This window comes from Cucurbita maxima, unplaced genomic scaffold, assembly GCF_002738345.1.
Source record: "Cucurbita maxima cultivar Rimu unplaced genomic scaffold, Cmax_1.0 Cma_Scf00010, whole genome shotgun sequence".
In the NCBI taxonomy this organism is placed as follows: domain Eukaryota; kingdom Viridiplantae; phylum Streptophyta; class Magnoliopsida; order Cucurbitales; family Cucurbitaceae; genus Cucurbita; species Cucurbita maxima.
In genome coordinates, this window is record NW_019272026.1 from 2,922,222 (window position 1) to 2,948,985 (window position 26,764).

Consider the following 26,764-nt stretch of genomic DNA (forward strand, 5'->3'; position numbering starts at 1 on the left):
TTTTTTTTTTTTTTTTTTTTTTGTATTTTCTAATATTTATGGAAACGAATATATTGAAAATTTAAATTAAATTTATTAGTTGTTATTAAGTGTAGATATCAAGAGCTATAATTAATAAATGAAATTAAATGTTTAGATATATTTTATTAATTATACACAAAATTGAAAAGTTATGAATTTGTATTTAAATATCAATATATCATATTATTTCATATTAAAATATAAATAAATTAATTTTTAAAAAATTAGATGTCAAACTTATGTACTTATTAAATATAAAATAAAAAAATTTAAAATTATACACGTGGATAATACAAAGCCATATTTTCCAACCCTATAGAAAATTTAAAGACTTCTTATAAATTACAAAATAATAATAAAAATAAAAATAATAATAATTGTGTTCTTTATAAAAAAAAAAATATTTTAAATTGTCGAGAACGAATGTATCTACTTTTAATTAACAATAATTTTTAAAAATAAAAATGATTTTTTAGTGGCCTCAATGAACGAAAGGTATTTATAAATATATATTTTTTGAACGTGGTATAAAAGATAGGAGTATTTAAAAAAAATTTAAAAATTAATAAAATATTTTAAAATTTAAGAATATTTTTAAAATAAAACTAATGATTTTTATCAAAATCTACCCGTAAATATATTTTTAAACATATTTAAAAATCGAAGAGTATTATTAAAAAAAAAATCAAAATTTAGAATATATATATATATATATATATATATTAGAGATATTTTTATAATCTATATTTTATTTCATTCTTATCCACATATTTTCTACGTAACAATGATTTATCATAGGCTTGAAATTGCAAAGAAATTGTGGGGAACTTCACATGGAATTGACCATTTTTTCTTTTTTATTTTCTTTTTGGAAAAAATAAATAATGGAAATTTCTAATATATATATATTATTTAATTCATATCCACATATTTTCTACCTAGCTAGGACTTGATTTTCCATCGGGTGGGTTCCACCAAAGACTTGGATGAGGTAACGTCATTTTAATTTACATAATTATGTTAATTTTTATGGAATAAACTTTTTAATGAAAAAAAATTAGGTAGGTATATTTGTATATATGCACGAGTTTATAGAGTTGACTTATTTATATATATATATATATATATATATGTGTTGTTCCACGTTAGTTGGGAGGAGAACAAACTACCCTTTTAAAGGGTGTGGAAACCTTCTGTGTTTTAAAACAATATTTACAGCAGTGGGTCTGCGTCGTTACAATATGCTTGGAATTTATGCAATTTTTTTTATTTACTTAGTGAACAAAGGAAGATTCTACGGGAGAGAAACTCCTTAACAATTTCCTCTTTTTAATAATATATGTTGACTAGAAAATTAAATAATATAATTATTATAAACAGGTCAGAACACTCATATATTTTTTTCACACTTAATATTATTTGTGGGGTGAAGTCTAATTTAATATTATTTGTGGGGAGAAAAAATGAAAATCACATTTTAAAAAAGAAAAAACATCATAAAAATGATGGAATTTAAAAAAAGAATACAAAAAAAAGATGGTAAATGTGAAGGCAAAATTCATATATAACTAAAACATAGAAATGTCATGTCACGAGGTTGTCAATTACTATTATTTTAAAAGTATATATTCTCGACCCTACTCAATCCCCGACCCTATCCCAATCCCCGCTAAATAAATAAATCATTTTTAAAATATTAATATTATATTATATGTTTTTTTATAAAATATTATTAGATTTATTATGACATTTTATATTTTTAATATAAATTATATTAGAAAATTGAAAATTAAAATAGAGATAACTATTAGGAGAAGGTCACCTTTTGCAATAGTTTTTATAACCTACTTTATAAATAATAAATAATAGGTTAAAATAACATTTTAGCCCTTATAATTTAAACTCATTTAATTTTAATTACTTTCAAATTTCAATTTTAGTTATAACACTTTTAATAAATTTTAAATTTAATCTATAGCATGAGAATTGTTAATATTATTATGTAACAAATTTTAATAAAAATTAATTTTAAGAGATATCTCACCTCATTTGGCCATGAATTTCCTTAAGAAATTACCATGCAAAATAAAAATAAAAATAAAAATAAAAATAATAAAAAAAATTAATAAAGTTTATTTTTTCTCATGCAAGGGAAGCTTCTGTGATTGCAACTTTTCTAAGTTCATCTTCAACTTCGACAAGAAGTTAGAAACCAACGGTACGGTCAAAATTTGCTATAAATTCGTGCCCATTTCTTCCTCCAAAGGCCACAACTCATCCAAGAATCTGTACTCTTAGTGCACTCACTCACCCTTTCTTCTTTGCTAGTTTCTTCTTCTTCTTCTTCTTCTTCTTCTTCTAATGGCCAACTCTGAATTCTTCTGCTCCTCACCTCTCTACCAACCCGATTCCGTTCCTCAATCAAAATCATTTTCCTCCGTTTCGCCCTCCGACTACTGGAACAAGGCTGCGAACGCTCTCAGCCACACCCATCTCGAGGAGGTTTGTCGTATGCTATCGGAGTTTCAAGACACTCGAGCTGTTGACATTGAAGGTGCCACCCTTACAGTCGCTCAAGTCACTGCCATTGCTCGTCGTAGCAATGTCAAAGTCAACTTGAATGAAGCTGTGGCTCATGATCGTGTGGCCAAAAGTGCAACATGGGTTGCTGAGAAAATCTCTAGTGGAACTGATATCTATGGAGTTACCACTGGCTTTGGTTCGACTTCTCACCGGCGTACGACCAAAGCGGCCGACCTCCAAACAGAACTCATTAGGTTCCTCAATGCTGGAGTTATTGGAAAGGATAATCTTCCATCTGGATACTCAAAGGCAGCCATGCTTGTTAGAACGAACACATTGATGCAAGGCTACTCGGGCATTCGTTGGGAAATTCTTGAAGCTGTGGTGAAGCTCATGAATGAGAATTTGGTACCTAAATTGCCTTTGAGAGGGACAATCACAGCTTCTGGAGATCTTGTTCCATTGTCTTATATTGCTGGTGTTATCACTGGAAGGCATAATTCCAAGGTTACCACCATTGAAGGGGATGAGATCACTGCCATGGAAGCTCTCAACAGAGCTGGAATTGCAGGCCCATTTGAGCTTCAAGCAAAGGAAGGCTTAGCTCTTGTCAACGGAACCGCTGTCGGGTCGGCCGTGGCCGCCACTGTTTGCTACGACGCCAATATTTTAGCTCTTTTAGCCGTCGTTCTCTCTGCTTTGTTCTGTGAAGCCATGCTCGGGAAGCCAGAATTTGCAGACCCATTGACTCATAAACTCAAGCATCACCCTGGCCAGATTGAGTCCGCAGCAGCCATGGAGTTTCTCTTGAACCAAAGCGACTTCATGAAAGAAGCAAAAATCCGCCATGAGAACAACCCATTAACTAAGCCAAAACAAGATCGCTATGCACTTCGAACTTCCCCACAATGGCTTGGACCTCAAATCGAAGTCATTCGAATGGCAACCCATTCGATTGAAAGGGAGATCAACTCTGTGAATGATAATCCATTGATCGATGTCAGCCGGAATCTGGCTCTGCACGGAGGAAACTTTCAAGGGACCCCAATCGGAGTTTCCATGGATAATCTCCGAATCGCCATCGCTGCAATTGGTAAGCTAATGTTCGCCCAATTCTCCGAACTCGTCTGTGATCATTTCAACAATGGATTGCCGTCTAATTTGAGCGGTGGGCCAAACCCTAGCTTGGATTACGGCTTCAAAGGTGCGGAAATCGCCATGGCTGCTTATTGCTCCGAGCTCCAATACTTAGCAAACCCTGTCACAACTCATGTCCAGAGTGCAGAACAACACAATCAAGATGTAAACTCTCTAGGTCTAATTTCCGCCAGAAAATCCGCCGAAGCCATCGAGATTCTCAAGCTCATGTCCGCCACATACATGGTGGCGCTCTGCCAGGCAATCGATTTAAGACAACAAGAAGAAAATATGAGGGAAGTTGTCAGAAATGCAGTTCTACAAACAATCAGAAGAACACTATACGTCACAGACTACGGATCTCTCACCGAATCGCGATTCTGCGAGAAAGATCTATTGCAAGTAATCGATCGCGAACCAGTTTTCTCCTACATCGATGATCCTACGAACACCTCATACGCCCTAATGCCAAAATTACTGGAAGTTCTAGTCCAAAGAGCGCTGAAAGGGATTGCAACAGCCAAAAACGAGAACGGAAACGAAACAGGCGTTGCAATTTTCAAGCAAATCCCGGGGTTTCTTGAGGAATTAAAGGAGAAATTGGAAAACGATGTGGAAACTGCGAGGGGGAGATTTGAGAATGGTGAATTCTTAGTGGAAAATAGAATCAAGAAATGCAGCACTTACCCGATCTATCGCTTTGTGAGGACTGAAGTTGGTACTCAGCTGCTCAGTGGAGCGAAGAAGGTGAGCCCTGGAGAAGATATTGAGAAAGTGGTGGACGCCATTAATGAAGGGAAGCTTGGAAACGTTGTGCTTGAGTGCTTGAAGAATTAGGGCAATTGTGATTTGGTTTGTTCCCAATTTTATGTTTAGTTCTTATGGCTTTCATTTTGATATTTGTAACAAGTTCGTTGTAATATAGTGTTTATTGGTCAACAAGTTACGGGTCAATCCGAACAGATAAAGATTGTTAACTTATTGGTCATAGGTTATATCAACTAGGGTGTATACCGAACTAAAAATTCAACCTTATCAACTGAACTCGAATCACTAATGTTGAGTTGAGTTTTTAAGTTCAAAAGAAAAGATCCGGGTCAAACCGAATCGAACCGAGTATTATAAAGAGATACTATATATATACACATATATACTCTTAGCTTCAACCTTCCATTTTAGGGTTTACTTCTGATTCTTTTCGCAACGCTGTCACCGCTCCCATATTGTCGAGCTTGCACCACCGTATCGCAGGCCCATGCCACACCATTGGCACGATTGTATTGCTCACAGCTGCACATTGTTTGTGTGATGTCCCACATTGATTAGGGAGGAGAACAAAACACCATTTATAAGGGTGTAGAAACCTTCTCCTAGCAGACGCATTTTAAATCTTTGAGGGGAAGCCTAAAAAGGACAATATCTGCTAGCGGTGGATCTGGGTCGTTACAGTTTGGTTTACGATCGCATGTTATGACTCCCAATCCCACTTATTTGCACACCGTTAAATTCCACGTGGAGAATTTTGATTGATTGTGTTCTAAATAATTTAGAATGAAAATTTATAGTTTTTTTTTTTGAAGTATTTATATATTTTGCATAATAGGATTCAATATTTAAATTAAAATATTAACAATATCGGTTTAGTTTTAGTTAATAATTATATATCACAAACGGTTGAAATATATTTAAGGCAAAAAAACCAAATATATTTAAATAGAGCTCTAGCTTTTGTTCTCCTACTGCCACGTAGGAACTACGTGGCATGCAATGAGTGCATGAAAGATTGTGAACGACATCTATGTCTAAATCTGACACGTGTCCCATTGTATAACTTATGACCAATCAGAAAACACTTACGTCATCAATGAAGCCACTTGGTGCTCATTCGTGAAACATCACATCAAGCTTACCTTTATTATCAAATATTTTATTTTATAATATCAATATTTTAATCTATGTTATAAAAACGGGTAACAAAATATAATATAAATAAATAAACATATTAAATTAATAATAAAATGTAAAATAAATTAAGTTTAGATTTTTTTTAATAAGTATCTAACTTAAATTATACGATTAATTAATTTTTAAAAAATAAAAATTAGAACTGATTCGCAGTTGTCATTTTTTAGTTAGATCAACCTAAATCAACTCGAAAATAGAATTCAACTAACTCTACTTTTAAAATTAATATAAAAATGAAAAATATTTGATATTTGTAACTGAAACCATGTTTTAATTATTGTATTTATGTAAATATAATTTCGTTGAACAAATAAATTATATTAAAATCATAAATTTTCAACTTCTATTTAAATCAGGGGTTTATTTAGGTTGTATTGTTATTTATTGTTATAAGTTTTATTTTTATTTATTTGATCATTTCATTTAATAAATGCATAAATTAGTTCATGAGGAAAGGTATAAAATCTTGTATGATTTTAATTGTGTTCCAATTGATTGCCGATTGGTAGGTTCTAGAAATGTGAAAAATAGGATTCACGGGTTCTTCAATCTATAACGCAATGTATATATTCTTTTTAATTCGGAATTCAGGGATATTAATTTAAGAAATCACACGAAGATCTTTGTCGAAGTAGTTTTTCTTTTGGATTGCATTTGAAATCTGAGCAAAATAGTTTTGGACAGCAATCGAGGGCTGGCCTTCTTCCTGTTAGAGATTACATTCCTTCTATACCATTCTGCAAATTCGTCTTTCCGATTCTTTGTTTCTGAAATCTCTGTATGGTAGAAAAAATGGCGCAGAACGAACATATCTTGGAGTATACAGATGGAGACTCGTATCAACAGGTTAGGCAGGCGCTGAAGGAACGATCCAAGGTGTGCTGATTTGTTTTTGTTTTTCTTTGCCTTCACTTTTTACAATTTGTCGATGCTGTTTTCTGATGATTTACATTCGGATTTTTTGCGTTTTTGGTTTGTGAACGATTCGATTCGCAGAAAATGGCGCAAACGAAGGAGATGCTATCGAAACAAGCTGTTCAGACGAAAGAGATCATATCCAAACAGGCGGTTAAGATCGCTAAGCAGGCCGAAGAACACGAAAGATTCATTAACAAGGTTTGACTCTCACTGTATTGCCGAACCGATTCAATAGTACTGTTTTGATGTTATTGAATTTCGATTTACCGCCATCGCGAGAATGATTCGTTTCTAATCGCTTCGATTCTGTTTCTTCTAGAATCTGACTTTCCGCGCGTTTTTCTACTTATTTTTAGGTCACGCACCTGCTCGGAGTTCTTGGTTTCGGAGGATTTTGCTTCCTGTTAGGAGCGAGTGAGTAACATGATCTGAATCAATAGATTGCGATGCCTTTATCTCTTGCAAGATTGATGTTTTTCCTTCAATTTTTTTGGTTATTTTTCTGATCAGGACCTCAGGATATTCCATATGTATATTGTTTTTTTTATGTTACCTTTGTCCCTCTTCGTTGGATATACTATCGGTTCAAGAAATGGCACTACTACCTCTTGGTAAGCATTGAATCTTTTGTTTTTTTGTTTTTTTGTTTTTTTTTTTTTTTTTCATTTCCCCTCTTTTTCTCTTCCATGGAAGTTGTAAACGTTCTTTTTAGACAATATGAAATCATGGTCTAGTTGACACTTCAGATACTTTTAATCGGATAGTCGCTGGATAAGTGTTATTTTCTTGGATATAGTTTAGAAGCTTGGGTTCTAGCAACCATAGAAGGAGATAGATCATTTAGTTGGCTTTCAAACATGTGCTTGATTCAGACAGTTATGACCCTCATCCAGAAGATGTCATCGACCTGAATCGTGTGGATGGAAAGGAGACGTGTGAGATCCCACATCAGTTGGAGAGGGGAACGAAACATTCTTCATAAGAGTGTGGAAACCTCTACCTAGCAGACGTGTTTTAAAACCATGAGATTGAAGGTGATACGTAACGGGCGAAAGTGGACAATATCTGTTAGTGGTGGGTTTTGGATATCAAAGTCAGAGGCAGTGTGCTAGCGAGGACGCTGGGCCCCTAAGGGGGTGGATTGTGATATCCCACGTCAGTTGGAGAGGGGAACGAAGAGCAAACACCTTTTAAAACCGTGAGGCTGACGACGATATGTAACAAGCCAAAGCAGACAATATCTACTAGCAGTGGGCTTGGGCTGTTACAAGATGTTTAAAAGTTTAGTGGATTAGGATGTTTAAATGTGATTTGGGTAAAGTAACTACAGCAGCATGTTTGGTGGAGTTATGAAGAAGCATGCCTACGTGGTTGGGTTTAATGGAGGAAACGGGTTGGTGATTTCCGAGCTCGAGAATTGGAGTTGGTCAATTTTCAAATCTCTAGGTTATATTGTTTGCTAATAGATGAATGTCAATTAGAAACTCTTCTTTGGCTTTTCACTTCTGATAGGATGTTTCCTTTGATCACACCCTTTAATAGGATTCCAATGTACCTAAAGTTCATTTGCTTGAATGGCTACTATCATTTTGATTGTATATCATCAAGAAGCCCCTCATGTTAAGGAGCTAACATATTTATGTTCCTGATTCAGGATTTTTGCTATTATGCAAACACGATTTTCATTGTTGATCTTCTTCTATATCCAAAAAATGAAAAACTTTTCATGATTTGCTTCGCATTTGCAGAGGTTAGTATTACACTGTTCTGTAACCTGACTGGAAATTTAATTCACTTACCTCCATTTTGACATTTTAACTATTGCTGTAGGGACCATTAGCATGGGCGATCATTGTTTGGCGTTGTAGCTTGGTTTTTAGTTCTTTTGATAAAATAGTCAGTGTTCTTATACATCTAATTCCTGGTGAGTATGTTCTTCCTTTCTTCTAACATATCTAGCGGAAGTTACCTGGAAAGAAAAACTAATTAAAAGGTTCCTTTGCTTGCTTATAAAACGGAGTAATTTGCTTCAAGGTGGTCTGTATATGAACAGATACCAACGAAAATAATTATGTCGGTCGTCAAAGCTCTGTCCAATCTTTTGCTCACTCTGATATGCCTGCTTCTGTCAGCTTTTGAAAAAAATATTTTCGATTGATGAAACAAATGTAATTTACATTCATGATTTAATTTCTTTTCAGACTTTAGAACATAGTTTCATGAATTAGGCAATAATTGAGCATAAGCCTTGGTACTTGATAGTTGAAAGTTATGTTTCCAATGCTGTGAAGGATCCATTTATTGCACGAATATTCGAGAATTTCAAAGTTATAATCACCAACAACAGAGATTGTGCTCTGTTTGTAGTATATCATTTAATGATGTAGCCCTTGTTTAATAACAATTCCTTTTCTTTTAGTTTGGTGTAGGATGTTGTAATTGACCATTGAACTCGCAAGTCAATATTTCTGATTCTTATGGTATTATTACTTAATGATATACTCGACGTTGCTCTTCCAGGTTTGGTTTTCTTCACCATTAGATGGTGGAACGAGGCTACATTTAAAGCCATGCATCCTGAAAAAACTTCCCCCAGAGCTTCATGGCCCTATGTAGAGGACAAGTCATATTTATGGACATGGCTGTTTGTAGTTCCTTTGGTTGCTTATACTCTCTGGCAGATTCTTTACTTTCTGATTGTCAACGTGTTGCGTCGTCAAAGGTTCTTACGAGATCCCGAAGTCATGACTTCATACAGGTCCTCCCTGTGTGACCAAAAATCAATTAAACTGCTAGCCAAAGCATTTGCATTTGTGTTGAGTCATGCTGATACCCTCTTTCTATGGTTTTTCAGGGAACTGTCCAAAAGGGCACAGAAAACAAACAATGTATGGTGGAAATTAAGTGGTTTGCTTGGAGATCAGAATCGTCTGTTCATGTACATTTTGTTCCAGGGAATATTTACAGTATTGACGATGGCATTGGCTGTTCCAATCTTCTTGTCGTATCGGTTGCACGTTGTTTTCCAGCTGCTAAAGGTTTCAGCCGCCGTCTGGAATGGAGGAAGCTTTTTGTTAGAGGTCATGCCAAGGCAGGTGATTCTGAAGGAGAAGAAGAAAACAGAAACACAGCCACTTCAAGACGATCAAAATCATCTCCCAGTTCCTGCAGCAGACGAAATCGTCACCGACACTGCTTCAAGGCAAACCTTGCAGTCTTAGTTGCCATTTTGCTCACACGGGTTTTTGCTTACTGGTACGAGTTCGATCTTTCTCTCAAACATACATATACACATATATATCAATGTTGATCCAAGACTGTTGTAAGTTCTGTATTTACAAGCTTTTTCATAATCAGCTGCTATATCAGTGATCAAGTAGTTGTTTTTCATTTGTGTTTCCATCTCATAGACATTGGAGAATGGCTGTGAAGAATAGATACTTTAAACGTTTAAGATTTTTGTATTTACTTCATTTGTTTAATCCACACGCATCACAAACAGTGGTAAGGTTTGGACATGTTATACCTTTTGATTAATGAGAATATTACTGCTTCCTTTTCTTCGGGTCATAGTTCTTAGATTTACCTTGCCAGCCTTTTTGTTCTAGGTGCCTAAAAGTACTTAGCCATATGGGCAACAAGATCACAAAAAACTGTACCAAAAGCCCCAAAAAAGAGAAAAAAAAATGCAATCAAGAGGATATATTAACGTTTTTGTTCCTATTTCTTGAAAGAATGAAAAATTACACCGAGTTAAATACAAATTTCTTCCACAAACTAACCCAAAAAAGAGGCCTAAAAACCAGCCCTACACCCAAACCAAACGAATCAAGGACCACTGCAATGGTGATCATTTTCTGGACTTGTGTTCGCTTCATGGCTTCTCAACGAAGACCCTCTCAGCGTTGAAATAACACGAGAGGCGAAATAAATTCATCCTATACGACCATCTGAACTCAGTCGCTAGATGGATGGAATTTAATAGAACTATACACATGGAATGGTGACAAACAATGAGTATATGCACATAGACTTGCTAGTGCAGACAAGATTTTCACCCTGATAAACCATGATCATGAACACAAAGGCGTCACTCTGCACGTTGAAGCAAAAACCCGAACCCGGAGTTTTCTCGTATCAGCGGTGGAGGATCAATGTCTGTTACGTCTACTTGGTTCATTGATTTGGAAATATCATCCACAGAAAATGGGATACTGCACCAACAAGAAAAAGATCAGACCATACAGATTGAATAGCAATAGCAATTTGAATGAAGATTGTACCTCGAATCATCATCTAACAGGAATGAGCTAATAGCATTGTTGGAGTTTTCAGTCATCAAAATTCGCATACTCAAAATAACCTGCACTACAAAGAGCGGTATCAGAATAAGGAGAATCCGAGGTACAGCGACCCGAGAAACGACTAAACAGAACAGTAGTTCCCAAGCTAAGAGAAAACCGATTCCATCAAGTTAACGTACTTCCGAAGATACACTATGCGTGCCATATTTGTCATCCCAGTACATTGTACTAATCCTATATAACTGTTGTATGCTAAGCACCTGAAGAACAGTGTATAAAAACATGAAAATATGTAAGAACACTAAATCAAAGGCTGAAATCATTTGAAAAACAAGAGATTAAGAAGGAATCACTAACAGGACACAGATCTTTTGTTATCTCATTCAAGGTCTTTTTGGGTTTTTGATGAATAACCTAAGAAGGAACAGAGCCCAAATCATAAACAAGTTAGCCAAAATCATAGATTACTGAAGAACTAAGCTCATTTAAATGATCTTACAAGGAATCCAACAGCCTGCCTAATATGCTTCAGTTCATCCCAGGCAGACCCAGCATACTGTACAGGAGAAGATCATTAGAAAGAACACATAAATTATATCAACGGAATCGATTCACTTTGTGTATACGGATCGTACTTCCTCTGTTGCTTCCGAGCACCACTGTTCTAATTCAGACAACCCAGCTTTCACATACTCTCCGTTGCTGAACGAACAACACTCACGCCGCAAAAGAAGGCTGCAAATCAAATCAAATCGAACGCCTTAAAGTGAAAAAAAAGAAAATTTTGACATCTGCCCAGCAAGATACTCAATGCAATTACGTTACCTGTTAAATAGTTGAACGTTAATGAACGCAAATATCTGAGTGAAAACTTTGCGGACGAGGAACGGAGGTACCTATCAAAACCGGGCATAAGATCGTGGTTGTAGTTGCTATATAGATGATGAATTGTTAGTATATGATGCTAAACTCGAGACTCACGTAGTTTGCTTTCATGATCTTCAAGCAATTGTTTAAACTTTTCACAATGCTTTGCCAATATGCAATTAAGGCTTGTTGAGCCATAGCATTAGCTTGGGAACGTCCTTTCACTAGGCTTGCCCTTGATGTCCTTGGAGCCTGCATTGAATTGAATGTAGCTACTTAATTCTCACTATTTTAGGAAGAAAATCTCATCATTGAAGCATATAACATCACGTCAAATAATGATTACAATAATAAATGGAGCGATGCTCGTTAACAAAATGATCTGACAGTAGTTTTGTAATAGTCCAAGCCAACCACTAGCAGATATTGTCCACTTTGACCCGTTATGTTTGGCCGTCAGCCTCACGGTTTTAAAACGCGTCTACTAGAGAGAGGTTCCCACACCCTTATAAGAAATGTTTCGTTCCCTCTCCAATCGACGTGGGATCTCACAACTCACCCCCTTAGGGGCCCAGCGTCCTCATTGGCACACCGTCCGGTACCTAGCTCTAATACCATGTGTAACAACCCAAGCCCACCGCTAGGAGATATTGTCGATTTTGGCCCTTTACGTATCGCCGTCAGCCTCACGACAAACGCATCTACTATGGAGAGGATCTAGCTCTACTCCAACCAGTGCCTCGCACCATCCAGTGACTAGCTCTGATACCATTTGTAACAGCCCAAACGCACCGCTAGTAGATATTGTCCACTTTGGCCTGTTACACATCACCGTCTACTGGGGAGAGGTTTCCACACTCTTATAAGAAATGTTTCGTTCTCTCCAATCGATGTGGGATCTCACAATCCACCCCCCGCCCCCCCTTGGAAAACCAGCGTCCTAGCTGACACACTGCCCGAAACTCGACTCTAATATCATTTGTAACAATCCAAGCCCACCGCTAGTAGATATTGTCCGTTTTGGCCCGTTACGTATCGTCGTCAACCTCACGGTTTTAAAACGCAACTACTATGGAGAGGATCTAGTCTTGCTTTAATACCATTTGTAACAACCCAAACTCACTGCTAGCCGCTATTGTTCACTTTGGCCCGTTATGTATCGCTATCAGCCTCACGGTTTTAAAACGCATTTACTAGGGAGAGGTTTCCACACCCTAAACGAAACGTTTCAATCTCCTCTCCAACTGAGGTGGGATCTCACAAGTTTCTTTATCATTCTATAAACACTTAGAAGGATGGTAAGATTTGAGAACTACCTGAATACATAATCCAAGTAAAGGCGAGATCTCTTTCTTTATATTATCTCTTATCATTCCATATATTTTCTCCAAAAACGCCGTAAGCTGCTGCTTAAACAACAGTGCTGGATACTTCGCCTCAACCTGTCGAAAATCGTCCACTCGACCCAGCCCCCGACCATTAAGAAACGATAGTCCAGCACTTTGCGGAGATCCCCTTAATCCCTGCAATGTGAAGATCGGAAACGAGCGTCGATTAAGAAGAAATAACAAAAAATATAAAGGCCTGAAAGAACGTCGAAACGTGTCGTACATGAGACATCCTTCCGAAAAGAGAAGCTGTAGAAGTTCTTCTCCTTTGAGGAGTCAAGCTAGCAGCTCCACTAGCTTTCAGTGTATGTTGAAGGAGCAACAATAATGTGGATGTATTAGATAACCAATAAGTTAATACATCATTGTTATCCTGGACCTTCAGTAGAGTTAAAGCCACAAGTGTTAATAATATGTAGATGAATTCACCAGACAAGCACTACAGAATTGTTTCAGAAGCAAACGTTGCATATAACCTCTATCGACGAAGCTATTGTTTGAATGAGTCGATCGAATATGCTCGTTCGTTCGACTTCGAACGACCTCCAGTGAAGAAGACATTTGTATATGACACAAGCTGCTACTGGTTTGCCTCCAGAAAAGCCCAAGTCTTTTGATATGCACTTTACTAGAAGGTCCTGGTTCTCCTGAACATCATAATGCATAAAAAAGACGGAACTAATTACTCTCGAACACGAAGGAGAATCAACTTTTCATAAATGTAACAGTCCAAGCCCACCGCTAGTAGATGTTATCCTCTTTGGGTTTTCCCCTTCGGGCTTCCCCTCAAGGTTTTTAAAACGTGTCTGCTAGGGAGAGGTTTTCACACCCTTATAAGGAATGTTTCGTTCTCCTCTCCAACTGATGTGAGATCTCACTATTTACCCCCTTGAGGGTCCAACGTCCTCGCTAGCACACTGCTCGGTGTCTGACTCTAATACCATTTATAACAGCTCAAGCCCACCGCTAGCCGATATAGTCCTCCTTGGGTTTTCTTTTTTGGGTTTCCCCTCAAGATTTTTAAAACGCGTCTACTATGAGAGATTTCTACACCCTTACAAGGAATGTTTCATTCTCTTCTCCAACCGATGTGGGTATTCATAATCCACCCCCCTAGGGTGCCAGCGTCCTCGCTGGCACACAGCTCGGTGTCTGGCTCTAATACTATTTGTAACAGCACAAGTCCACTGTTAGCAGATATGGTCCTCTTTGAGCTTTCCCTTTCGGGCTTCCCCTCAAAGTTTTTAAAACGCGTTTACTAGAGAGAAGTTTCCACACCCTTTTATAAGGAATGTTTCGTTCTTCTCTCCAACCGATGTGGGATTTTACAGTTCACCCTCCTTGGGGGCCAGCGTCCTCGCTGACACACCGCTCGGTGTCTGGCTCTGATACCATTTGTAACCGCTTAAGCCCACCGCTAGCAGATATTGTCCTCTTTGGGCTTTCTCTTTCGGGCTTTCTCTCAAAATTTTAAAACGCATCTGCTAGGGAGAGGTTTCCACACCCATATAAGGAATGTTTCGTTCTCCTTTCCAACCGATATGGGATCTCACAGTAAATCCCTCCCAGTCTCCCTCTTTTTAATAATGCTAAGAACCCTTCTTACCTGCTGCTTTTCATTAAGCGATTTCTGTGGTTTTTCTTCTGATTCAGGCTCGCGTAGATTCGATAATGCAAGAGCTGTATCCTGATATACAGAGTATATAATTTAAGATACAAAATTTCTATATACTAAAATTGTTCTTTTGTTGTCATAAAAATTAATTTCCCTTACCGATGATACTTTGACCTCTCCGTGCGAAATATTTCCATTCTCTGGTGTCCTCTGAAGTTTCAACCAAAAATTGGTGGTATGTATCAAAGACAATATCTTACTTAAAAGACCAGAGGATCATATGAACACCATAATATACCTGAATAATCATCGACTTCGGTCTTGCAGATAAAGCTTTTCCCGTCGGTGACATAGTCAAGGCTTGTTGACGAAGTACCTGGTTCTCTGATTCCGAATTTGAAAGCTTCTCTTCAAGCCTGATGCATAGAATATAGTTTCATTTATTGACTTTAAAGACATAACCAGTTTGATGAATAAACAATAGATGCAAAGATTTAATCACTCCTACGAACCGCTGCACCGACTCCTGAAGCTGATCCGCCTTCTTGTCTGAATCTTGAAGTCTTTTGGTCAGCTCCATACTTTTAGCTTCGGCTTCGGTACAAGCTTTTCTAGCTTCTTCAGCTGCCGTTTTCTCCAACAGCAATGAAGCCTGTAAATCTCAGGGTTAGATTATCCTTAACTTTCCTCTAGAATCACTCTTAGCTGAAGGTTAGAGCTCCTTTGTGGCATTGTGGTTGATTATACTTAAAATGGTACAAAAAGTACAAACCTACCTTCAAACTCTCCACCTCAGCCATTAAGGAATTGATTTTTTCGGTATCCTCAACGAAAACGGGAGTTTCCTTGACGACTGGAGGTGCTTCTTCAATAGCTTTCTGAATCGCCTCTCGTTCTTTGATAACTCGAACATTTGCTTCTTCAACTTGTAATTGCATATTGTGTAAAGCATCTTGTAATTTAGCAATTTCTTGAGCTTTCTCCTCTTCCAGGTCAGTCTACAATTCAGTGGGGAAAAACATACATATCAGCTGCTGAGCAATGTATGGCTGTTTCGACACGTTACGATAAACAAAAGAAAGTAATCAAGAAAATACCCTCATCCGCTTCTCGAGTTGTAAGCGCCATGTAAGTTCTTCGACACGTTTTTCTAATTTGTCTTTTGCTTCTTTGAGTGCACCGGTTTCCTTTGCAGCCTTCATGCATACATAATATATATGAGTGTCTTCATTCAACAGTCATCCTAAATACAAAACATACAAAGTCAAGTGATGTGTTTGAACCATTTTCAGTTTTCTTAGCTCCTTTCGGGCGACTCGTCGCCTCCAACTACACTGTGTGGTTAATGCAGCCTTTTGGAGTCTCGTATAGTAAGAATATGCCATGTGACAACGCAAACGTGCCTGTAAGACTCACCCAAAAGGAATCAGAATCTCCAGATCGAGTTCTAAATTTCATATATTCATGTAACCACTCTAAGACGGAAAAGAAACAGGACCTGAACGATAATTGCTGCCTTAGTACGCCTTCTAAATCTGAATTCGTCACGAGCCTTCATTGCCCGTAACCCTGTTTGCAATGTGATTGCTGATGAAAGAAAATCTAAGTATGACTTCCGAGCAGTATATCGCTTGAAACACTTCTGGATTTTTAAAGCTGCTGCTTCCCGTTGTAGCTGTTCAAATAGATTTCGAGCCAATACACCTAATTATAATTGGAAACGAACGTGCGTTAGAATTTTGATAGGAAATGACAAGTATGACAATAGGAGAGAATACAAAGAAGGATTACTAGACACACTCTATTGGGAGGGAGTCCCACATTGGCTAATTAAGAAGATGATTGTGGGTTTATAAGTAAGGAATACATCTCCATTGGTATGAGGCCTTTCGGGGAAACCAAAAGCAAAGCCACGAGAGCTTATGCTCAAAGTGGACAATATCATACCTTTGTAGAGAGTCGTGATTCCTAACATGGTATCAGAGTTATACCCTTAACTGAGCTATACTAATAGAATCCTCAAATGTTGAACAAAGAAGTTGCTAGCCTCGAAGGTGTAGTCAAAAAGTGACTCAAGTGTCGAACAAAGGGTGTTCTTTGTTCGAGGACTCCAAAGAAAGGAGTCGAGCCTCGATTAAGGAGAGACTATTCAAGGGCTACATAGGTCTCAAGGGACAATATCATAGTGGAGAGTCGTGATTCCTAACACACCGTGCCCTTTGAAAGGGTTAGAGATTTAGCCCATCTCCTTCCAGCAAGTCATAGCTACCAAAAGGAGTAGCAAGTGGTCAAACAATTTAAAAAACGAGAACATGGGATTCCGAGACTGTCATCGATGTAAGCCACTGAAGTTTCTTCTATTTCTAAGGACTCAAACAATTTCATGATTTCTTGCCATGCTATATAATATTTTACAATTAAAAAAGACTAATAAGAAATGAGCGAGCGGTATTTCTAAGACCGTCCAAGAAAGTACCTCGAGTAAATGATTGCACTTGTATAGCAGCTTTACGTAATGCAACGAACTCCTTGCGTGCAATAAACGTTCTAATTTGCATTTGAATAGTTCTGGCAGCATTGCTAAGCACCTCTGTTCTCTTTGCATCCAGAGAAGCCATCTGCCCTGCCCTCAGGAATATTTTTGTCTTACCAATCTGCCCAACCACAGTGATAACACATAAATAAGCCTTGGAAATGCTCAAAACCTCCAGAAACTCAGAAGCTTTCAAGTAAGATTCTCTGAGTCTCAAACAAGTATGATTATTATTATTATGGATGCCAAAAGAATTGAGTTACTTGGATATCCAACACCTTATATGGACATAGGGCCTTGGACACTAGACTCAAAGTTCGAGTAAATGTGTGCAGTTAAACACAATACAAGGATGATATTTTCCATACTGCACGTCAACTAGACTTAAAATGTAACAGTCCAAGCCCACCGCTACCAGATATTGTCCTTTTTGGACTTTTCTTTTCGAACTTCCCCTCAAGGTTTTTGAAACGCGTCTGCTAGGGAGAGGTCTTCAAATCCTTATAAACAATGTTCGTTCTCTTCTCCAACCGATGTGGGATCTCACAATCCACCCCTCTTCGGGTCCCAGCATCCTCACTGGCACACCGCCTGGTGTCTGGCTCTGATACCATTTGTAACAGCTAAAGTCCACCGCTAGCAGATATTGTTCTCTTTGGGCTTTCCCTTTCAAATTTCCTCTCAAGGTTTTTGAAACGCTTCCGCTAGAGAGAGGTCTTCACACCCTTATAAAGAATGTTTCGTTCTCCTCTCCAACTGATGTGGGATCTCACATAAAATTAGCATAGAACCGTGCTCTGGCAGTCAACCAAAATTGATCACAGTTGAAATTATCAACAAGAAGGATTGATTGATGAAGCATGGATTTGAATAAGCAAAAGAAATTATGACTGTTCATAGTTACAAAAATATCATTCGAGCCAACGACTTCGATATATCAACCCCACTCGATTTCAAGAAGTTAATTTCATAAAATGAGTTTACAGCAATAATGAAATCACCTGATAACCTTTCAAACCCATTTTATCCAGGATCATCTGGCATGCTACCTTGTCATCATAGCTGCACGGATCGTAGTAATATAAGACCATCAGTGCACAGAGCGTACTGGAAACGTATTTCTCGTCTCTTATTTTTTCCGGTTTCTTTAATTTTGTTAAGAGAGAGATATGTTCAAAGAGTGGTAAGTTGAACTTACTCCAAAACTTCTGGTGCAAGAACCCCAAAACGTAGGAGGAACTCGTAAAACGTTCTTCTGGTAGGATATCCAGCACAGCTGATCCTAATCGCTTCAAGGACACCCTAAATTGTTTAAGAAGCCACATAAAATTAACAAAAAACCCGGATAAAACACAGGTGCATAACAAAACCAATGCTGACACCGTAAAGTGTACTCACACCGCAACGTAATTGTTGGATAACATTTGAATTCTCGAAAATAGCAGGCTTGAGCGCATTATTTGGCTTTACACATCTGATGTAGTGAGGTTCGGTCGAATTTAACGTCTCCATTAACGATTGAAGTTGTAACTGCATAATTATGAATGTGAAAACATCACTATTTTGTCGAATTATACCGTGTCCACAACAGAACATGAATTTCAAGTTAGCCAGCAATACTTTAAAACGTGAACCGATGGAAGAAAATTTTGAGGATTTTGATGTTTCCTCGGGTTGAGGAGGAAATAAAGCTCTTGCAAAGGAACATTTCGAGGATGTCAATAGCGCCTGATGTTCGGCTACCACGTAGTCTTTGTTTTTGTCCAAGAATAGATCTGCCAAATAAGTCACCTGAAGCATTTTTTTTCTCTTTAATTTTGAGAAGGGATGCATCTAAGCTTGGAGCAAAAAAAAACTAAGAAACGAGCTTAATATACTTTACCTCGCCAGCATAATGAGATATTGTAAAACTCGTACGAGATAGCTTCGGCTTGATGAAGCGCTTGTTGTTCTTGAACATTTGGTATAACTTTTGAGCAAACGTTTCATGCGTAGATTTAGGAAACATGCTGTATGGAGCAAAAAGAAATGAGAATGGAAGGAAGAATTGAAAATATTTTTGTATAATCAAGATGGAACAGTTAATACTGATTAAATATTAGCTGACATACCAGGCCTCATCCAAAAGTGCGATAATTCCCCCCGGTTTCTGTGAACGAAGAACTGCATTTTAATTACTTAAATCTTGTGTTGAGAAAATAAAAGAAATGAGTGGTTTATTAAAAACAAATCCCTTGTTCATATCGAAACACGAGTTAGCAGAAATATTAAGATCTGAATATCAGCAAAACGATAAATAACAGTGAGGTAAGTGTGCGGTGGCAGCGTTGGACGGAGCCAAACGGGCGTATGGCCTTGCCATTTGAGAGGTGCGCACCTTTTCGATCAGATCCAAGACGTCCTGGTTATCAACAAACTCGATATAACTCCAATTGATTTGCTCTTTGGTATATTCCTCCTGCTCCATTTTGAAAACATGCTGCATATACACAATCGACCAGAACTCGATCAAGAACGTAAAAAGTGTCTTACGGTGAAGTTTATAGATCCAAGTCAACCAACCTGATTAAAATGTTGCTGCAGTTTTTCATTTGTGAAATTGATGCAGAACTGTTCAAAACTATTAGAAATAAACACGATTCAATTGCTAGTAAATATATTATGTTTAACTCACGAATTCACGACCATTACCTGTTGAATTTAAAACTCTCGAATCCATATATATCCAGAACTCCAATCAATGATTTAGAGTTCGGGTCCTGCCCAATTGAATTGTTGATCTTCTCCACAAGCCTACGGGAAAAGTTTAAAAAAGGATGATGAACAGAATCAAGAAGCATTTAATACATTGATAAATCGTCTTTATGGAGTAAAAATAGACCGAGATGAAGAAACGAGTGTTTGCAGAAAGAAAACGTGTTAAGAGGAAGGAAGGCCCTAGAGATCCCGACCCGACCTTGGGACTAGAGAGATTACCAGTCAAAGAGTCGTGAATAAATCGTTTTAGCCAAGGCATCCCTACTACCCAAAGCAGCCACAGGATCAAGAGTTCGAGTTATAACTTCTTCTGGCGTTACCATAACACGTTGAATCAGTGCAACTTCCAAACTCTTTGCATCACACCTAAATTAAGCATTTAGAAAATGATAGCTTTTGAAGTATTAATAATGACCAAGACATCGTATGTCGAGATTTTAGATAACGTACTTAAGCAGTTCGGCAGTCGTATTAAGATGAAATCTTGATTTTTCATCCTTAATGACTGAAGAATCAATCTCCTCTCCCTTTGAGAATTCAATATTTCCAAGATGCAAAATTGCAGCCACGACCCTAAAAATCGCGTCCTGAAATGAATTATTTATTATCAAAATTTCGATGCAACAAAAAACAGCACGATTTCACGAAAAAAACACTGAAAACTAACCTGCTCCTCCTCACTGATTCCAACTACATCCATAGCCCTTCTGGTTGCGAGATACTCATGGGCATCGTTCACGCCATCCAATTCAAAGCAGCTAGATTGATTTAAGTAGTGGAACGATTTCGGGTTTTCTAATTTATACTTCGCCCGTTCCTGGTTTTTGTCAATGCATTGATTAGAATCACGTCTACAAGCTACCATCACTACTAAGAAATCGGTCCATTATATGTGAATGATTTACAGTTTAAAAGTTGAGAATTGTACCTCAAGAGGAGCTGCACAGAGAAGGTAAAAGCAATGATAGTTTCTTTCGGGATCCGAGATCTGACATACTCGAGACCTTTCAAGCAAGTAAGTTCGGACAGCTGCGCCAGAGATTCTCCCGCTCTTATCAAATTGGATCTCAACAAATTTACCAAAGCGACTGCATTTCGAACCAAAATTAAGTCAGTAGTTAGCATTTAAGAATGTTTTGTCCCTTGCACGAAACATTCCGTGATAATGAAGCAGTGAAGATATATCGAGTTTGAAGGCTTGGATAAGCCAACCACCAATGATCATTGGAGCTCGACAAAATTTACCGAAGTGACTGCATTTCGAACCAAAATTACTGATGCTTGCATAAACCTTTAGAGCAAGTTAAGTGAGTAGTTAGCATTTAAGAATGTTCCGTCCCTTGCACAAGAACATTCAGTGATAATGAAGCGTGAAGATATATCGAGTTTCAAGGCTTGAATAAACCTACGGCCCATAACCATTGATCATACAAGTGATCTTTTCAACTCCATAGTAGATAATTTAAACAAAATTTTCCGTGTAGAACCGCTCACCTTGAGTTATTGTTCCTAACAGTTTTCGCATTTCCGAACGCTTCAAGAACAGGATTGGACTGGGAGGAAATAGAAAGGAATAATCAAGGAGTTCGCTATAATACATAGTAAATATAAACTTTGACATACTTAAAACTATAATTAAAAGATCCTTATCATACTTCTAGGACTTGTTGTTCAACGGTTCGCCCTTCCACTCCAGATCGACCTCCAAGGTACGCAAGATACCGCATAAGCATCTTCGTGGTCTCGGTCTTACCAGCACCACTTTCTCCACTAACTAGGATTGAATTGCTTTTTCCTTCATTAATCATAGCCCTGTAATGGATAGAAGAAGCTAGTCAAGCCAAAATGAAGAAAAATTTTCGTTAAAATTCATTCTTTCGGTCTTTTTTTCGTCACCCTTAAGGTAATGTCATGCTTTATAAAGAACTACGGTTCGAAATGCCTACATGGCAACACTAGTAGTTTACTGGTAAAGTAATTTAAGTTTACAACTAGACCAAGAAATCATTGGCTGTTCGACAACTAAACGATACGAAATATATTGAAGAAAAGGAGAAGCTTACCGGTATGCCACTTCCGCAACTGCAAAGACATGAGGACTTAGTTCTCCGAAACCAGCTCCTTTGTATTGTTCCATCATGTGAATATCATACAGATGGGGTAATCTTTGGAATGGGTTTATTGCAATAAGTATATTTCCAGTGTATGTCTGTGTAGATGTTAAAGATTTGATATACAATTAAATCAACTATCAGTTATCTGGAAATATTCTTACTACATGCACAAAAAGAAAAGATAATAGTTTCCTACATAGATTTCATTGAGTTCATATCTGGTCGCCAAGTTGCTCAAAACTCCCGGTTCGTGCAAGTATGACAGCTTTGTCATGTCATCTACACCTGCAGCAGGTGCTTCGGTATCCTTGGGGTATATCTTCGATATATTTGTAACAACCTGCAAATAATAGTCGAGTATCAGTTCAATGGTCCCAGGTTGGATATTAATTCATGCGCTGAGAGCCTGACTCACTGTTTTCCCATTGGTAGCCCGGACGTGAATTTCCTCGCCATTGATTCGAAAAACTTCCCCGTCAATCCAAGCTAGTTTTGGATCTTCAATCCAGACATGAGAACCTACAATGATGTTAACTGGTCCACTCTATTTGCAGAAAAGAGGCAAAAAGAAGTGTTAGCGTTCAAAAAGTAGTAAAACGCAGTTCAATAAACAAGAGAATTATATAGAGCGTCAATCTGAAATAAAATGGATCTCACAAAAAGAATAGACAAAAAAGGATAGTATTCATAAATTCTACATGATTGTAGAAAATTTTCTAGCACTTGATTGTGGAAGCTTTTCGAGTTATGAGTTAGATCTCAGATTTGTATTGATCAAATTTTTAGAACAAAATTAGGAATGTTTTTAAAACGTGTCTGCTAGGGAAAGATTTCGTTCTCCTCTCCAACCAATGTGGGATCTCATAATCCACCTCCCTTGGGGGCCCAGCGTCCTCGCTGGCACACCGCCCCGTGTCTGGCTTTGATACCATTTGTAATAGCCTAAACCCACCACTAGCAAATATTGTCCTCTTTGGGCTTTCCCTCAAAGTTATAAAACACGTCCACGAGGGAGAGGTTTCCACACAGTGCTTTGCTCTCTTTTACAACCGATGTGGATCTCACAATCCACCCCTCTTGGAGGCCTAGCGTCCTCGCTGGCACACCTGCCCAGTGTCTGGCTCTGATATCATTTTTAATAGTCCAAGTCCACCGCTAGCATATATTGTCTTCTTTGGACTTTCCCTTCCGAGCTTCCCGTAAAGATTTTAAAATGCGTCTACTAGGGAGAGGTTTCTACACAACGCTCTGTTCTCCTCTCCAACCGATGTGGGATCTCACAAGGTGCTTCTACAGAATTTGGCATTGACTAGCTCCTTTCCATCAAGTCTAAAGTTGCAATCTTGTGGTCTTCGGCAGTCAATCTCTGTGAGAAAGTTGGAGAACGAGGAACCCAAGATTTTTTTTTTTTTTTTTTAAATGGCCGAGAGATTGGTCGGAATTGTGGGGTCGTTCATTTGATCAATTGTACTCTTTTTTGTAACTATACTACTTCTTTGATAGATACCAACTTAAGTGTCTTTGTGTAGGCTCTCTTTGCTATTTTCTCCTCTTTTCAACTCTTCACTTTTTCAATGCTTCTTATTAACTTTAAAATGAACACATTTCAGCATATGCGCCTTCTAATATAAGCTAAAGGGTAAAGTTCATAGTTCCATGTACTTGTCATCCACCAACAAACGCCTGTATAGGGAAACTCCATTTGTACATAAAATTAGAGGGGGAAACTACAGCCCTATGTGAGGTACAATATCGAAATAGGTAGTTGTCCTCTTTGGGCTTTCCCTTTCGAGCTTCTCCTCAAGGTTTTTGAAACGCGTCTGCTAGGGAGAGGTTTCCACACCCTTATAAAGAATGTTTCCTTCTCCTTTCCAACCGACGTGGGATCTCACAATTCACCCCTCTTCAGGGTCCAGCGTCCTCGCTGACACTCATTCCCTTCTCCAATCGATGTGGGACCCTAAATCCACCCCCCTTCGGGGCTTAGCCTCCTCGCTGGCACTCGTTCCCTCTCCAGTCGATGTGGGACCTCCAAATCCACCCTCTTTAGGGCCAGCGTCCTCGCTGACACTCATTCTCTTCTCCAATCGATGTGGGACCCCCAAATCCACCCCCTTTCGGAGCTCAACCTCCTCACTAGCACATTGCCCAATGTCTGGCTCTGATACCATTTGTAACGGTTCAAGCCCACCACTAGCAGATATTGTCCTCTTTGGGCTTTCCCTTTCAAGCTTCCCCTCAAGGTTTTCAAACGCGTCTACTAGAGAGAGATTTCCACACCCTTATAAATATATTTCATTCACCTCCCCAACCAATATGGGATCTCACAAAAGATCTCTTCGGTCGAATTGGAACAACTAGGATATGCTTTCATCCCCCAGTTCAGTTCATTTCCAGAGGTGTTCCATATTCCAATTCAGCCTACACAACTTACAAAATTAAACTCACAACTACAACTATTCCTGATGGTAATCCACAATCTGAAGGAGTATAAATAAGACCAGCATGAACTGGCAACATAGTTTAAGCTCAGAAAATGGAAATAAAATCACATTCCATTGAAAACTCTACCCAATAGTACAACTTCAAATTCAAAATTCAACTGAAAGTAGCAAGCATTCCATCAAACCCAACATATTACAATGTATAAACAAAACGAATATCAAGCATTCCATCGAAGTTACCATGGTGATTGTAAACAGAGATCTCCCGTGTTAACTCATCCAATACAGAAAAATGAGTCAAAAGGAACCAAAAACTTGGCGAGCCAGATCGGAGCAAACAAACAAGTACCCACAAAGCTTCAACAGCTGAGATGGCCAAAAACAAAGCTACCAAAACTGGAGTTCGCAAATGGGTATCAATAAAAACCCCTCAAAAGATCTTCCCCAGCCGCTAACTCGAAAAGTTAGATCGGATTGAAGCTGATACAAATATAGAAGGTTGAAATAAGAGGATAAACAGGAAGAACAGAGAACAAAGCTGCGTCTAAGTTGTTTGTTTCTTTCAAATTTTTTGTGGGTTACCCCCCTTTTTCAAAGCTTCTTCCGATTGTTTGTTTATAAACGAAAGCAAAAAGTTTGAAGCAGCATTTCCGGTTTGAAGGGGTTTCTCTCTCTAAAAGTTTAAAAAATTTAGTTCTTACAATTTTGGGGAATAAATTGCTTTGGTTTTGTGAAAATGGTGAGAGGTCAGTTGGCGTTGGTATAACAGTCGTGGCCTCCACATACTATCTGTCTCAAGTACTCATAATTATGCTCTAAAACCAACCTTAGAGCGCTGATTAAGGCCCCTACGGTCTTTGCCCATGTTGTTTGCTTTATTTACACAATTTGCCATCTCTCAACAACTCAAAAATAAAGTTATAATTGATTTTAAGATTATTATAATTAAAAATTAAAAACATTTAACGTCGTAATAATGCTGATACGTTGTGACTTGTAAATATTTGGTATTTAAATTCTATAATATTTTAATTATTAATGTAACATGTACAAGGTAGAAATCCAATATCTTATTTACACAGTTATGTTTGGGATTGCAAAAATGAACATAATTCAACTGAAATAAAATATACATTTTCGACAAATAGACTAAGAGATTCGAATTTTCACTCCGGTATTGTTGAACTCGAAAAAAAACTTTTAAATAATCATTTTTTTTTAACAACCATTGACGATGAGGATACGAGAATGTCGGGAATACAACAAAATTTTAACATTAGTGGTACAGAAAAACGNTTTATTTTTTTGTGTTTATATGTATACTTTTAAAATTTAAAATTTTAAAGGTTAAAATTGTAATTTAAGCCTAAGCATTAATTATAAAAATGGGATGAATTTCAAATTATTAATTTTAATTTTTTATTTTTGTAACTTAAACTTAAAAACATTATTTACACCCATATGTTTTTTTTTTTAATTTATTTTCAAAACTAAATCAATGTTTCTTATTTATTTTTTTTTTTTTTTTTTTGTGTGTGAGAAATCGGAAGTGAAGCCATCAAACTATGGTTTGTTTATTACTTTTACCCGTAAATGATGATTTTGTCATACTCGCCCATGAATCACACGTCGTTAAATCACATTACGTAGACTAGTAGAATCCAAAATTAACTGTACAATGTAGAATGAACATACTAGATTCACGAGTTCCAAATTTTTTTTTTTTCGTATTACTATTTAGCCACACGTGGACAAATGAAATTCAAAACCTAAGTTTACCGTGTAGAATGAGCAATAATATATATACGAGTTTTGATTCTCATATAGTCGACTCAAATTTTCGTGTTGGGTCAGGTTATAAAGTGATTAGATTTGGTGAATTTTTATGTAAATTAAAACATTTAAATGGAGGGAATATATGACGTCACTGCCAATCTGATGCCTGCTAATTATTGGTTGGCGCCTTGATACTCGGGGGGCGGGAAGAAGATACGGTGAGTATTAATTTAGTCGCACATTTTCCCTAAAAAAAAGTCATTTTTTTTCTTTATATTTCAAATAAATGATATTATGTTCCATATTCTTTTAAGGTAATTATCTCCACAATCTTCGTCATATATTCAACTCCAATTCGACATTTTCCTTTTATTTTTAATTGCCTTTTTAATATTTTTTTAA

The 26,764-nt window shown here is 37.5% G+C and overlaps 3 protein-coding genes across 4 annotated transcripts; 2 read left to right on the forward strand and 1 right to left on the reverse strand.

Moving 5' to 3' along the window:
- Positions 1–2,198: 2,198 nt before the first annotated feature.
- On the forward strand, positions 2,199–4,749 carry LOC111485128 (phenylalanine ammonia-lyase-like). Its single transcript, XM_023131861.1, has one exon. The coding sequence runs from the start codon at positions 2,383–2,385 to the stop codon at positions 4,516–4,518; it is 2,136 nt and encodes a 711-aa protein (XP_022987629.1). The 5' UTR covers positions 2,199–2,382; the 3' UTR covers positions 4,519–4,749.
- A 1,388-nt stretch (positions 4,750–6,137) lies between these two features.
- LOC111485209 (uncharacterized membrane protein C776.05) lies at positions 6,138–10,136 on the forward strand. Its single transcript, XM_023131985.1, has 8 exons — positions 6,138–6,522; positions 6,643–6,762; positions 6,921–6,978; positions 7,075–7,175; positions 8,219–8,314; positions 8,395–8,488; positions 9,085–9,322; positions 9,419–10,136. Exons 1-8 carry the CDS (start codon positions 6,427–6,429, stop codon positions 9,783–9,785), a joined length of 1,170 nt encoding a protein of 389 aa, XP_022987753.1. The 5' UTR covers positions 6,138–6,426; the 3' UTR covers positions 9,786–10,136.
- A 112-nt stretch (positions 10,137–10,248) lies between these two features.
- On the reverse strand, positions 10,249–25,282 carry LOC111485098 (myosin-17-like). Of its 2 annotated transcripts, XM_023131805.1 has the most exons (40): positions 24,827–25,282; positions 22,558–22,686; positions 22,339–22,482; positions 22,092–22,237; positions 21,684–21,840; positions 21,523–21,581; positions 20,957–21,116; positions 20,696–20,845; positions 20,479–20,615; positions 20,248–20,394; positions 19,963–20,064; positions 19,834–19,891; positions 19,649–19,750; positions 19,383–19,420; positions 19,154–19,280; positions 18,892–19,062; positions 18,670–18,801; positions 18,470–18,573; positions 18,273–18,333; positions 17,215–17,392; positions 16,237–16,442; positions 16,022–16,141; positions 15,836–15,934; positions 15,515–15,736; positions 15,251–15,390; positions 15,037–15,154; positions 14,898–14,948; positions 14,730–14,810; positions 13,600–13,770; positions 13,347–13,502; positions 13,052–13,258; positions 11,850–11,987; positions 11,694–11,764; positions 11,504–11,603; positions 11,368–11,424; positions 11,226–11,282; positions 11,048–11,128; positions 10,848–10,927; positions 10,643–10,778; positions 10,250–10,588 (listed from the first exon to the last, which is right to left on the reverse strand). In XM_023131805.1, the coding sequence occupies exons 1-39, from the start codon at positions 24,827–24,829 to the stop codon at positions 10,655–10,657; spliced, it is 4,584 nt and encodes a 1,527-aa protein (XP_022987573.1). In that variant the 5' UTR covers positions 24,830–25,282; the 3' UTR covers positions 10,250–10,588; positions 10,643–10,654. The 2 variants fall into 2 exon arrangements, with proteins under 2 accessions (XP_022987572.1, XP_022987573.1); XM_023131804.1 differs by having other exon boundaries at positions 10,249–10,778.
- Between the last annotated feature and the right edge of the window lie 1,482 nt (positions 25,283–26,764).

Excerpts from the sequence above, each read along its gene's own strand:
- LOC111485098 (XM_023131804.1), bottom strand. Across the intron at positions 15,737-15,835 it reads AACTCGAGAAGCGGATGAGG|ACTGACCTGGAAGAGGAGAA; the intron begins GTATTTTCTTGA and ends ACTGAATTGTAG. Across the intron at positions 10,779-10,847 it reads CTGTTAGATGATGATTCGAG|TATCCCATTTTCTGTGGATG; the intron begins GTACAATCTTCA and ends TTGTTGGTGCAG.
- LOC111485128 (XM_023131861.1), top strand. The coding sequence starts at position 2,383 with ATGGCCAACTCTGAATTCTTCTGCTCCTCACCTCTCTACCAACCCGAT.
- LOC111485209 (XM_023131985.1), top strand. The coding sequence starts at position 6,427 with ATGGTAGAAAAAATGGCGCAGAACGAACATATCTTGGAGTATACAGAT. Across the intron at positions 6,523-6,642 it reads CGCTGAAGGAACGATCCAAG|AAAATGGCGCAAACGAAGGA; the intron begins GTGTGCTGATTT and ends TTCGATTCGCAG. Across the intron at positions 7,176-8,218 it reads AATGGCACTACTACCTCTTG|GATTTTTGCTATTATGCAAA; the intron begins GTAAGCATTGAA and ends TTCCTGATTCAG.